This window comes from Gadus chalcogrammus, chromosome 12 (assembly GCF_026213295.1).
Source record: "Gadus chalcogrammus isolate NIFS_2021 chromosome 12, NIFS_Gcha_1.0, whole genome shotgun sequence".
Taxonomy (NCBI): Eukaryota; Metazoa; Chordata; class Actinopteri; order Gadiformes; family Gadidae; genus Gadus; species Gadus chalcogrammus.
In genome coordinates, this window is record NC_079423.1 from 31,459,710 (window position 1) to 31,473,458 (window position 13,749).

The following is a 13,749-nucleotide window of genomic DNA, read 5'->3' on the forward strand; positions in this document are numbered from 1 at the left end:
TGTATTAATGTTATTAATCTCTACACACGCACGGTCTCTACACACGCACGGTCTCTACACACACACCTGGCCGTGTGTAGAGACCGCCCCTTTAACAGACGCACCTGGCCGTGTGTAGTGACCGCCCCTTTAACAGACGCACCTGGCCGTGTGTACCGCCCCTTTAACAGACGCACCTGGCCGTGTGTAGAGACCGCCCCTTTAACAGACGCACCTGGCCGTGCGTAGAGACCGCCCCTTTAACAGACGCACCTGGCCGTGTGTACCGCCCCTTTAACAGACACACCTGGCCGTGTGTACCGCCCCTTTAACAGACGCACCTGGCCGTGTGTAGAGACCGCCCCTTTAACAGACGCACCTGGCCGTGTGTAGAGACCGCCCCTTTAACAGACGCACCTGGACGTGTGTAGAGACCGCCCCTTTAACAGACGCACCTGGCCGTGTGTAGAGACCGCCCCTTTAACAGACGCACCTGGCCGTGTGTACCGCCCCTTTAACAGACGCACCTGGCCGTGTGTACCGCCCCTTTAACAGACGCACCTGGCCGTGTGTAGACCCCCCGGTTGCCGACTCACCAGACATCCCCTCATGATGTTGACACACAGGCCGTTGCAGGGGCGGATCAGGGTGAGCCCCCGGCAGTGAGAGCAGTACTGCATCCGCACCAGGCCCCGCCCACACTCCCTGCCCAGCGCCACCTTGTCCGTGGCGTTCACCACCTCCCCGGCCAATCCCAGCAGCCGGCTCAGCGCCCTGCCCGGCTCCAGGGCGCGTGATAGGCTGCCGATCAGCAGCCGGGGGTGGGGCCCGAACGGGCTGACGTCCTGCCTGGTCATGCGCAGGCACTCGTCCTGATTGGTGGAGGAGTGGGCGGAGGGGGGGGTCGTGTGGCCAATCCCGGGGTTGAGCAGGCGACGGTAGACCAATGGGAACAGGTCGTCGTAGAAACGGCGCACGGCGAGCTCCAGCGAGCTGCCGGCGTCCCCAGAGAGGTGCAGCTCGATGTCCTGGAACAGCCGGGCCACCAGGGGGCGACAGTCGGAGGCCAGGGCGGAGTAGGCGCTGTCCAGGAGAGTGCTGGTCAGGTTAGACGTGAAGGACGCCAGCGACAGGAAGGTCTCTGGAATAGGTGAGGAAGAAGAGAAAGACATTTTTTGTTGATTGCATGTTCTTCCAAATTCATACTGATATTTTCAACAGGAAGTTAGAAATGGGCTCATTTGGAGTTTTTTGAAGGATTGTCTTGTTCTCTTGTCAGTGTTTGAGGACGTTCAACATCTGTGTGTCAGCTGACTGACCATTCCAAATATCTGTCATGTTGGCCTTGTCAACCTTGATGTCAACTCAAGGCCAACCAGAAGTTCACGCCAGAATAGCCCTCAAGCAAATCCCACCACTATTTTTACAATCACATCAGCCATAGCCAGATAGCAAAATGTGGTGTGTGCGTGTGTTTTGTGTGTATATGTGTGCATGAGTTTGTGTGCGTGTGTATTAGTGTGTGTCTGTGTGTGTGGGGGGGTGCGCACATGTGTGTGTGTGTGTTTGTGTGTTATGTGTGCATTTGTTTGTGTGTGTATTAGTTTGTGAGTGTGTGTGTTCATGTGTTTGTATGTGTGTGTGCTTGTGCGGGTGTGTTTGTGTGTTTCTTTGTGTGTGTGTGTGTGTGTGTGCATGTATGAACCCTTGTGCACAAGTGTGAAAGTTGTTTACTGTAAAGCGTGATGTCATTCTGATGGCATTTTGACAGAGGGGGGAGACAACTGGAGGAAGGGGAGAGAGACACAGAGAGACACAGAGAGAGAGAGAGAGAGAGAGAGAGAGAGAGAGAGGATTAAACACAAAGGCCAACTCCTTTCAGAGGCCAACCTCTCTGTGACAGCGTCCATCGGTAAGCCTTTGCTTGCGTGTTTCTGACGGAGGTGTGCACGTATCCGTGTCGTACACACGTAGCGACCCTGGCGGCCAAAGTGTTTCCATGTTGATGTAGATGCATGTTCCATGCTTCTGCTGTCAAGCCTGGTTTAATGCAACCTCCAACAAGGAAAGGGTTTGAATCAACAACAAAAGTACAAAATCACCAGAAATAAGTGTGTGAGCAAACCAGGGAAAGGCCCTGGAGATAGATTTACAAATCTCACCCCGCATTAATTCTATGTTAGAATAGACAATAGAAGGATGAAGTCTAACATGGGGGAGGGATGGAGGAGTTTAGGGACATTCAACGGCGTTGTCAGGAGTGGGGGTTAGAAAGGCGAAAGACAGAAGAATGCTGATGCAGATGAGGGACTGCGACAGGCTCAATGCTCTAAGCCCGGATTGAAGGACGGCTTGGTATGTGTGTCTGTGTGTGTGTTTTCGTCATTCTGTGTGTGTGTGTGTGTGTGTGTGTGCGTGTGTGTGTCTGTGTGTGGACGCTATTGTCTGTTTGCGTTCACGTTTCAATGCTGCATTAATGGGGAAGCATCGAGTGACATGGTTGAGATTATTTTGGGGGTCATGTGATAAGCTTTTCCCACTTTGTGATTGGTCGACAGCTGCGGCTCGGGTGTGTAGAGGCATGAGGGACTTAATGACATATTCATCAAGCACACCCTCACGCACACACACGATCGCACACACACACACGCACAAACACACGAATACACACACGCTCACACACACACACAAACTCTCACACAGACACTCACACAAAAATATACACATACACTCACACACACATGCACGCATACACACACACACACATACACAGACATATACACACACTCACACTCACACATGCACATACAAACACACACACACACACCTTGACTATGGTAGCGGAGTCATGTAAAGGGTAGGTTGGGAATAGCAGTACAGCCCCACTGGGCATGTCCGTGTGTCTTCACTTCAGCTCCCTCCGTAAACACCGGGCGTCCACCAGGGACCACGGAGGCTTCGGGAAATTGGCCTCAGCTGTTCGTTGGAGCGCTTATTTCATTTCACCAAATATCTTCATAAATCAACTCCACTCAAGTTCGGTTGGAAGCTTTTGGAATCCACTGAGCCTCTCTCCTCTGATTGGGCGAAGATGTTTGCTCTAATGTCCTGTCTTTAGGGCTCTGTGACACATGTCGAGAGTCAACACACAGAGGTTCACGAGGTGTACTAGTCTAGGGCCAGCTTATGTTTACTCACACCAAGTAGCTGTGGAGCTGGACATGTTTTCTCATGTCTATTGGCCTTGTCTCATCAACTTTAACCATCAATTATAGGCGCACGCACGCATACACACACACACACACACACACGCACACACACACCAACCACGCTGCTGGTGAATAGTGTTGAAAGACAAGTGGACAAGCAGAGTATTCTTCCTCCTATTCAGGCCAGCCCGTAAGAGACCGGCTGTTGCCCACGGCAACAACATTTTGCCACGGATACGTCCTGAATGTAAACATTCTCCCCCGCTCACCCTCTCATTGGTCAGGAACAAAACCTGATTATGGTGCAGACAGAGACGGAGAGAGATAGAGTGAGGGGAGTAGAGAGAGAGGGGGGCAGAGAGAGAGAGAGAGAGAGAGAGAGAGAGAGAGAGAGAGAGAGAGAGAGAGAGAGAGAAAGGGAGCAGGGAGTTGCAACAAAGTTCTTTCTCCCGTCGCGTCCTCAGAGAGTTTGTTGCTCCCTCCCAGAGGTCCGTCGGACATCGGCTGTCTGTGTGGCAGCCGATGTGGCGCCACACAGAACAGAACCGCATCCACGGCCGCATCGCAACACAACACACACACAACAAACACACACACACACACACACAACACAACACACCACAACACTCACACAACAAACACACAACACACCACAACACACACACACACAACACAACACACCACAACAAACACACACACACACAACACAACACACCACAACACTCACACAACACACCACAACAAACACACACACACAACACAACACTCCCACATCACACCACAACACTGACATCGCTCAACAACACTCACACAGAAAAAAGATGACTGTCCAGCGTATTTTTGTTAGTTTTTTCCGAATTTTCTGAGGCTTCAATGCTGTCATCCTACATGGAGCGATCATGAACGACCAAGTACCCAGACTCTCAAATGGCTTCACAGGGCGACACTATCACATCCACGGGCCAGAAGCCTCAGACTCCCCCAGCCCACGGGAGGAACACACCATCAATACCCTCTGCAAGGGGCGGGTAGGAGTGAAACAGTCGCAGAATGGGCAGACACATAATATACGTTTAAAATACGTGTTTAGAATAAAAACACATATTTTTTTAGAATTGTTTATCCAATTAATGTACAAGCCACATCAGCCAATCCAACATTATAATTAATCAAAAGGTATTCTGAAGAACAGTTTGGTTCATTTGATAGCTGCTGTTCACCTGCATTATTCATCTTTCCGGTTCGTACCTAGAGACCATTGAGTGCGTCTCTCTCGCTCGCCTCTCACTTACATAATTGACTCATTAGCACATTAGGAGAACGGAAAAAAGTGGATTCAACCAATCCACTTTTCCTGTGGGCATTGCTAAATAAAGGTAGTAATCTAGGATAAAGATGCAGTGGAGTATTGGGAATAAGCACTTTACAGATATTGGTATTTCTATTGAAGTTTAAAATTGATTTATAATCTTTAATTGTTAATTTTTTCCTCAGAAAATTCAATTTGTGGACGGAAAGCTACTGATCCATTAACGGAAGGGTTAATTATATGATGGGGAAAAATGTGTAGTGCGTGGGTGTGTGCGTGAGGTGCGTGCATGTCTTAGTAAGTGTGCATGAGAGGGTTCATAATTGTCTACAAAACAACGTCATGTCCAATGATATTGGATAATAACTCCTCTGCCAACCAACACACACACACACACACACTCACTAACCTTGGAATGCCCTGCTGTGTCCGGCTAGCAGGTATTTGAGCTCAAAGCTGTAGGATCTGATCCTCTGCTGTGTCTCGGCGCGGACTGCGGTCATGTAGCTGTCCTCCATCGGGCTGTTACAGCAGCTGGGGCCAGCGTGGCTACACACCTCCAGAGGCTCACCTGGGGGGGGGGGGGGGGGAAGAGAGAGAGAGAGAGAGAGAGAGAGAGAGAGAGAGAGAGAGAGAGAGAGAGAGAGAGAGAGAGAGAGAGAGAGAGAGATCCAGTGAAGGGTTCATTTTAATTGTTATATAAGAATTTACTCAGACCTTCTAGGCCACAACATAAAGGTTGATGCAGGTGTGTGGGCAAACCAAATCCAAATTGAGAACCAGAGAACCTTTAAAAGGTCCAAAATAAAATGCAGACGCATCAACCCAAAGATGACAATGTAATTATTATTATAAAGCAAAGCGGCCAATATAGGCTATTGACCTTCTCAAATAAAACATTGCATCCAGTTAGTTGTTATAGTTTAGGCTAGCCTAGAATTGTACTAATGTTTTTTATTCAAGTAGAGTTCCATTAGGCCAAATGTTTTAAAAGCACTATAAAAAAAATTAAGCCAATCCTAGTTACAATTTAACGTGTGTGTCACTCTTCTGCCCTCTACTTTATATTAGTAATCTTTGTAATAAAGTGTTTCATTAATTGATAAGGCCTACATAAGAAGAATTTAATCTGAATAAATCAACTTGTTATCCAGACATAAACGCCTCTCCCGGTGTGAGAATTAAATCAACATTGCAACATGTGCTTTAAATTCCACCTTTACACAATATAACAGGCCTATTACATACAGTAAGTCATATCTTTTTCATAAATAAGTCGATATTCATGGGATTGTTGGAGTCGGACATACCTATTTTGGGTTTGTTAGGCACCAACTCCACTGGACCTATTTGGCGCATCATGTAAGCAGTCTTCACCTCCAGACAGTCATCTGCATGCGCCGTGCAGCAACACGCAACCAGCATCCAATAGAGAAAGATAAACCGCAACAGGTCCGCGCTTTGGAAAGTTGGACGGGACATCGCACCATCTCAATGAGCAGGCAGGGGGAGAGAGGAGTGAGTGTGGTAGTTTGAGCCACTGGAAGTCCTCCGCCAATGGGATTACTCATGTGCCCAAAGATTGCAACCTGGAAATGTGAGAGCAACGAAGAGACCACCGCGGTTCCCTGGAGCCCGGAGTTATGGGGTTCAGCAGGGGGGGGGGGGGGGGTTCCCTCAGTGTCTGTCCGTCGCACGTACACGCGCGACGGACAGACACACACATGCCCTTAACACGCAAATGCATAGACAGACTTGACCAAAACGGCGTCCCTCGCTTAGAAACCCACTTCAGATTCGAAGGCATTCATTTAGGTTACATGTAGTCAATTGTTTTTTGCATCTTTTTAAGAATATGATAAGTTAATCATGCTTTGTTATTTTCTTATTTCTCTTTTAAGAATAGCCGGCAAAGGAACCTTGGCCCACATCCCGACCGTAATGAAAAAACAACAAGACTCAATCCAAACTCATCCCCTTCGAGTCGCTTCAACCTATATCTGATAATGCCACGTTCTGGTATGATGATGTCGGATAAAGGCTTAGCAACTAGAAGAAGAAACAGAACTTTCCCGTAGGCTACAGATGCTCACCTTGAAGTCCTACAACAGCAGCCGGTGTAGGCTACCCTGACCAGAGTCTGCTCAGAGTTTTGCTCTGTTCATTGAATAGAGAAAAAATAACAATATAATGTCCTCCCACCCCTAAAATCATACACACTTTTATTTGAGACACAAATTTGACATTCAATAGTAAACGAGAGAAACAGAACAATATTACGATTAAAGACTAGGTTAGCTCTCCATAGGCTGTGTAACATTGTCACATACCGACCGTGGCGGTTGTGGCAAAGAGGAGAGACGCACACAATTGACTGCGTTTAACAAAGAGATTTATTATAAACAAGTGAATATAACATAACATAAGGTATGGCGTGTGTATTCAATCTAGTCAGTGATGCAAGTGTGTGTGTAAGTAAAAGTGTATAGGTGAAGTGTTGTCGGGTGTAAACATACCTAGGCTACAACTAAACCAAAAGACCAAAGGAACCAACAATAAGTGGCGCCTCCCAAACAAGAACCAGCCCGACACTGGGCTCACAGGTCTACTTAAATAAGCCCTGCTCAGGTGTTGTCAATTAGCTTGTTAAGCTCCCCTCGATAGGGTCGTGACAACATAATGTGTATCATATATGCTATGTAACATATATAAGCTGTAATCAACCGGCATTTGTCGGATAAGTAGGAAATCCACATCGCCATCGGAAAGCTGTAACGTCATAACGGTGATGAGACAGATAACACTGTCTAACGTTATTTATTATTACCTAGTCGTTAACGTTTCTGAGCCACAGGTTATTCATCCAACTAAAAACTGTTTATACATATATAGATATTTGCCAATTTATTTGAATTGCTAGAAAGGACTGACTTAAACACCTCGGAAATGTTGGTAAGAAGTGAAGCGTAGCATTCTTCGTACAATTATTGGTAGCGATACGAGCGCTGGTTGTCCACAGCGTCGTATTCTTGGTAGATTCTTGGTAGCAGACTGAAATGTGATTGGCTCTACTGCGCCCGTCGCCTGTGAGTCGAGGTCGAATCTACCAAGAATTGGCCAATCATCGCGCGTATCATCTACCAAGAATTGGCCAATCAGCGCTCGTATCGTCTACCAAAAATTGGTAGATGATACGAGCGTGTTTGTCGAGGTAAAGCACCAAGATATAGCCTACCAAAAAACATGCCGATTTTCATCGTATCGAATCCCGGTAGATCCTAATTCGTTATGATCATAATATGACTACTGTACATTCATATTGTCAGAAACATGTCCAGATCCTTATGCAAACGAATAATAATGTTGCATCAAATATATATCGTTGCCGGTCGTCGCTGTGTTCACCAATGAAACTAAACCATGCCGGTGTGTTTAGTGCCCGTTTTATTAAAGCATTAAGAGGCCATGTTAACAGTGATTATAGAGACGTTAATATCACTGTAAAACATGGTGTCTAAGTGATCAGGTTCCTTATAAATGCTGTCCAAGCAATAATAATTAATACTGTCTGTTGTGCTTTGTTTGCTATGCATGGTAATATGAACGCATTTTGCGCTCTGCATTTAAATTCCATACCATTTTGATTATCAAAAGCATTGACAATTAATAGGAAGTTATGTAAAATGTATAAGCTAACCATTGTGATTAAGTAGGCTGGCATTATGATAAAGGGTATATAACTTGATTTGACTTTTTTTCTTACCTCGGAAATGTTGGTAAGAAGTGAAGTGAAGTGAAGTAATCAAATGAAAGGTGTGAAGATTTTCGTAATTTCGTAATTTTGTAATGTCACTCTTCAAATCAAAGTACTGAAGTGAAGTGACGATTTTCGTAATGTCACGCTTGAAAAATGCAATTTTTGGTACTGATATGAGCGCTGAATGGCCAGCGCTCGTATGGCCACGAGGTCATTCATCGTAGTGCCAGCGATATACGATCGCTGATGGGCCAATTTTTGGTAGATGATACGGGCGCTGATTGGCCAATTCTTGGTAGATGATACGAGCGCTGATTGGCCAATTCTTGCGACGGGGAGCATATTTGATTGGTCAACATATTAAGAAGATTTGGATCGCAAAATGAAATGGACTAATTCTATTAATAGTTAAATACATAAATAAAAGACGTATGCCCCGTGTGAGGCTCGAACTCACGACCTTCAGATTATGAGACTGACGCGCTGCCTACTGCGCCAACGAGGCTCCGAAAGTGCATGGTATCTATATCCAAAATAAAGATAAAATAGGTAAAACAATAAATACTATTTGTTTTAATACAAATTATTAAACTGCAGTTTTCGTTGGTTGATAGTGCACGACAAAAAGCACCTATTCGTTTTTTTTGTCGGCACACAAACTCGACGGCCCCTTTAAATGTCATCTCCCGCGCTGCTGATTTAGCGGAAATGGTAACGTTCTCTATATAAGCGCGCCAACAAAGCCTGGGAAGAAACAAGCAGGACAACAGTGACCGTCCCGCCTCGCTGTGTAACATATCTACTGTTTCTGTCCCTCACCGCTCACAAACCAACACAACAAACAACAATGCCAGAGGAAACGTCCACCGCCTCCAGCTCGGCCGGGTAAGCCATGTTTCTGAGGTTTGATCACGGTCATTTTGGAGAGGACTGCAAAACAAGGGTCACAGACTGTTAGCATGTGCCTGTGTTGATCTGCTAACGTTAGCGAGATAACATGGGTGGTTTGACTCTGCGGAAGTTAACCAGCCGATGTGGCCGTGAACTCTGGAATGACCGGACAATAGTTCACTGAACAATAAGTGGCGGATGACTTTGAGTTGGAGTAGTGTGTCTCATGCTAACGTAGCTTGCTATCAATATGCGAACGGTGCCTCCGATACAGCCTGCAGGCTGATACGTGTGGCATTTGTACGGCTCATAGTACACGGATCCTAGTGATGTGTGTTTAACCAAGTCGGATTATTTGATATATACTAAAACCAAAACTTTGACTCCGCAGCATGGACGAGAAGCCCTGCTCATCCAGCGTTGTAGACAGGTGTGTATTTGTTTGTTGACATTTGTGTTTCTTCCGCCGGCTCTTTGCAGAAGTTACCCCTGCATTCATTTGCCATCGGAGTTTGCTTGTTTGCCTCATATCTGAATCGTTTTCTGCAGCTCAATCGACGTTACTGAAGAAGCGAAGAAACTGATCGGCACAGGGAACCGTCACCTGGTGATGGGCGACGTGCTTTCAGCCGTCAATGTCTTCCAGGAGGCTTGTGGAATGCTGTAAGGGTTTAAACTGTTGGTATTGATCTGTTTATGCTCGCCGTGGCTTTGGATCTGTCCATTATAATTATGACCTTGGGACTAAATCTTTTGTTTATATCGATGTTCTGTAGGGCGGCGAGGTATGGGGACACTGCCGAAGAGTGTGGAGAAGCCTTCTTCCTTTGTGGGAAGTCTCTACTAGAGTTGGCCAGGTTGGTTGGGTATACTTTGTTTACGTTGGTAGTAGTACAAGCCTACACTGTTGGCATGATCTGTTAAACAGACGCAACATGTGGTTTCTCATACAACCCTGATTTGCAAAAACGTTTAAAACGAATAATTTCTTTTCAGTAACTTGCACTAGAATCAACCGTGGCTGGTACCACTACCACTTCAGCACTTTACACGTACACTTTACTACACCTCATTACTTGTTACCACTCTTTTAGTTTCTCTTATTACTTACTTTATTTTATTTATTGATCTATGCTGCTACTTATTTGTTACATATTTGTATTTACTTCATCTTGTATTATTGTTGCGGCTATTTGGCTGTTGAGGAACCAAGCCTAAGAATTACCTCTTGTGTACTCGTACGATAAGATGTAATAAAGTGCTTCTGCTGTCCCAGGATGGAGAACACGGTCCTCGGTAACGCGCTAGAGGGAGTCCCACAGTCGGACGAGGAGGAGAAGCCCGTGAGCGAGAACATCGAGAGCGCCAACAACCTGGACGGTTCGTACAACTCATTGTATCAACGCAACGCGTAATGTTTTAAAAAGCGTGTCGACTGAAACTAAACTCTCTTCAAAGTGGCCCCTACAGTTTTTGACTTATCATAAGCTTGTGTTTGGCATACTGCCCACTGAGTCAGACCTTCCTCGCGTGTTCTTCCCTGGAGCAGAGGACACCAGGGATAAGCTGCGCAGGCAGGTGTACGAGGCCATGGCCGCTGACAAAAAGCCAGAGGACTCGGAGCCCACAGCCGAGTCCAAGGTGGCTGCAGGGCTGGAATGTGGCAGTGCTGTAGCCGAACCCCTAGAGGGCCGAGGGTCAGGGGAGGGGCCAGGGGAGGGGCCAGGCTCTCCAGCCGGGGTGGTGGAGCCTGCTGTTGGCGCGGAGATGAAGGGAAAGGAGGTTGAGCAGATTCCAGTCGCTCCGGCGACTGGTGGAGGCGACTTGTCTGCTGGCAATGAGAGTGCTGACAATGACAAGAAGGTGTTTGATGAAGACGAGGACAAAAATGCAGAGGCTGAGAGTGGAGAAGGCAATATATCTTTAAACGTAGAGCACTTGTCGGGTGGAATTTGTTATTCACAGTAGTCTGGTTTTAAAAAGATGCGAGACTGATGGTGGAGTCACGTGAGGGAATGGCTGTCTGATTTATAAAAGCATTGGACCGACTTCACTATGCTTTGTGGTCTTATACCCTCGTGCTTGCCCATTTTCAAACTTGTACTTATTTTAAGTCTCCTGGCTTTCTCAGACGATGACGATGATGACGATGACGAGGAGGAAGCAAATGCTGACGACGCGGTACGTTCTGTCCTTGACTCGATGCGACTTTCACTTGGGTTGAAGACTTTGCTTTGAGACGTGTATTGTGTATTCAACAGGAAGATGAGGATGTTGGGAACTTGCAGTTGGCGTGGGAGATGCTTGAGGTGGCTAAATTCATCTACAAAAGGTACAGTCCCTGCAAAGCTTCAGTTAAGGGAACGTACCGATTTTAATGTGAGCTGCATTGTTTTTTTTGCCTACATTGACTCTCTGTATTTCTTGACAGAAAAGAGAGCAAGGAGGATCAGCTTATGGCGGCGCAGGCCTACCTGAAGCTGGGAGAAGTCAGTGTTGAGTCCGGTAAGCTCAACATGGCAGTTCTCGTCTTCCGACACTTTGACTTTCAATAATTTTTCCATTGCCCTAATTTTTTTTTGTTGGCTAAATAAAGACACTGGGAGCATATGCAGAATATGGCCTTCTTGCAGTAATAATCCTGTATTCATGGTGTGCTGGGACTCAGCCACTGCATGTCTTTTACAAATGTGTTCAGTTGGCATGAGTCGATCTTCGACGCCTTTTGAGTTAAAGGTCAGTCTCCGCTTTCCTAGGGAACTACCCCCAGGCGCTGGAAGACTTCCAGGAGTGCCTCACCCTGCAGCTGAAGCACCTGCCCCCCAGCAGCCGCCTGCTGGCGGAGAGCAACTACCACGTGGCCCAGACGCTGTGCTACATGGACGCGTACAGCCAGGCCATCGAGCACTACAACCGCTCCATCGAGGTCATCGAGAACCGCCTGGGTAACCCGTCTCGTCCGTTCTTTGGGCCTCGCTGAGACCTGTGTTGACATGGCGAAGGATTCCTCTGCTGAAAGGGGTTTTGGTCTTCATTTTTTTATGTGCCCCTTGGTGTGTCTCAGCCGTGCTCCAGAAGGTGATCGACGCGGCCGAAGGAGCCGACGGGGCGGCGAAGGAGAAGACGGAGCAGGAGGAGCTGAGGCAGCTGCTGCCCGACGTCACGGAGAAGGTCGCCGACGCCAAGGAGAGCCAAAGGGCGGCTAGCCTGGCCATCAGGCAGGCACTGGTGGGTAGACGTCTGAACGTCTGTTGCGGACTCTTTTGCCTTATTTAGTGGGTGAGGGGTTGACGGCAGAACACGTAATGGTTCATGGAGCCATTTGTCAACCTGACTTACCTTTTGGCCAAATGTCTTCCAGGATGGGGCCTCGACCTCCTCTGGATTCTCGGCTGAGAACGGTGGCCAGTCGTCGTCGTCATCGTCCGCGTTTGCCTCTGCCAGTCAGGTAAGCGGTGTGTTGGAGCACCTGAATATTGACCCGTACAACGACAAAGTCTCGAGGAAGACTTGACACTGTTGTCTTCGTCCCTCCAGATCTCCACAAGGCCTTTCGAGGGGGCCTCGTCTTCAAAATCGACCTCAGACATTTCCCATCTGGTCAGGAAAAAGGTACGGCTAGATGTCAACGCAAGCTTTTTACTGATGTATTGGCCTGAAGGCCAATCACGATAACAAACTTGTCAATTGGAATACATGGATTGCAAAAGCTCTACAATACATGCACATCATTTTTTTAAGTTTAACTCTTGACACTGAAACAGTTTATTCATGGCTATATAAAGCCATTGGACTTTCTCATTTGTTCAACCTGTTTCCTCTGTCGGCCGGTTATTATTCTGCATCCCTACAGAGGAAGACTGACGAGGAGAGCCTAGTGAAGGATGCAGACGCTAAGCAGCCAAAGCAGGAATCAACGGTTAATGGCGGCAGCTCCAGCTCCAACGGCAAAGGACTGCAGGAGAAGGAGGCAAGTTATGGGCTTTAATATTGCATCTAACATGTCAACATGGATTGTACTGCCCCTGGCAGTTGGATGATGGTCTTGCAGAGGTTTTGGGAACTAAATCTTGCATTAACGGTTATTGGTGAAATGCTTCAGCTCGTAACATTAGAGATGGCTATCTAATGATTTCCTTCTTGGTTTACTTTCTGTTCAGCCCGCCGAAACATCGGCCTCCAAGTCCTCAGAATGATGAGCCCCTCGTCTGATCTTCAACCTGCACTGAACGTCTGTCGAGATCCCCCCCCCCCCCCCCCCCCTCACCAACACACCCTTGGTTTTGTAAATAAGTTATTTTCACAGATTTGTCTGTCCAGGTTTTGTATACTTGTAGTAAGAAAATAAAGGATATTTGCAAATTCAAATGTCTTTGTTTAGGTTTTTTGGTACATTTGAAGGAAATGTTTTTCTCATTACCTGCACTTCAAGACAATATTACTGATGCACTTTTTAAAATAATTTAAATTGATTAAAGCAATTTGCTCATGTGATGCAGTCATATCGTTAATGGATGGACATTACCGTTAATCTCATCCAAATGTGATTTATATATAAATGAGATTTGACATACATTTATGTGGAGAAAGTGACATGGATATTG

General features: G+C 46.7%; 2 protein-coding genes and 1 non-coding gene across 3 annotated transcripts in view; 1 reads left to right on the forward strand and 2 right to left on the reverse strand.

Moving 5' to 3' along the window:
* LOC130392824 (glypican-5-like) overlaps positions 1 to 5,974 on the reverse strand; it is a 24,361-nt gene extending 18,387 nt beyond the window's left edge. The window contains exons 1-3 of the mRNA XM_056603315.1: positions 5,808 to 5,974; positions 4,907 to 5,068; positions 576 to 1,120 (exon numbers count right to left, since the gene is read on the reverse strand). Coding sequence (XP_056459290.1) covers positions 576 to 1,120; positions 4,907 to 5,068; positions 5,808 to 5,922 — 822 coding nt within the window. The 5' untranslated portion in view covers positions 5,923 to 5,974. The remainder of the gene's footprint in view (positions 1 to 575; positions 1,121 to 4,906; positions 5,069 to 5,807) is intronic.
* Positions 5,975 to 8,686: 2,712 nt separating this feature from the next.
* trnam-cau (transfer RNA methionine (anticodon CAU)) lies at positions 8,687 to 8,759 on the reverse strand. Its single transcript has one exon. It is a non-coding gene; the product is annotated as a tRNA-Met (tRNA).
* Positions 8,760 to 8,971: 212 nt separating this feature from the next.
* nasp (nuclear autoantigenic sperm protein (histone-binding)) lies at positions 8,972 to 13,506 on the forward strand. The gene is made up of 14 exons (XM_056604712.1): positions 8,972 to 9,139; positions 9,537 to 9,575; positions 9,695 to 9,808; positions 9,922 to 10,002; positions 10,422 to 10,525; positions 11,277 to 11,326; positions 11,407 to 11,477; positions 11,577 to 11,650; positions 11,902 to 12,090; positions 12,210 to 12,373; positions 12,507 to 12,593; positions 12,683 to 12,757; positions 12,999 to 13,115; positions 13,306 to 13,506. Exons 1-14 carry the CDS (start codon positions 9,102 to 9,104, stop codon positions 13,339 to 13,341), a joined length of 1,239 nt encoding a protein of 412 aa, XP_056460687.1. The 5' UTR covers positions 8,972 to 9,101; the 3' UTR covers positions 13,342 to 13,506.
* Positions 13,507 to 13,749: the final 243 nt, after the last annotated feature.

Excerpts from the sequence above, each read along its gene's own strand:
- nasp (XM_056604712.1), top strand. The coding sequence starts at position 9,102 with ATGCCAGAGGAAACGTCCACCGCCTCCAGCTCGGCCGG. Across the intron at positions 9,140-9,536 it reads ACCGCCTCCAGCTCGGCCGG|CATGGACGAGAAGCCCTGCT; the intron begins GTAAGCCATGTT and ends TTGACTCCGCAG. Across the intron at positions 12,374-12,506 it reads TGGCCATCAGGCAGGCACTG|GATGGGGCCTCGACCTCCTC; the intron begins GTGGGTAGACGT and ends AATGTCTTCCAG.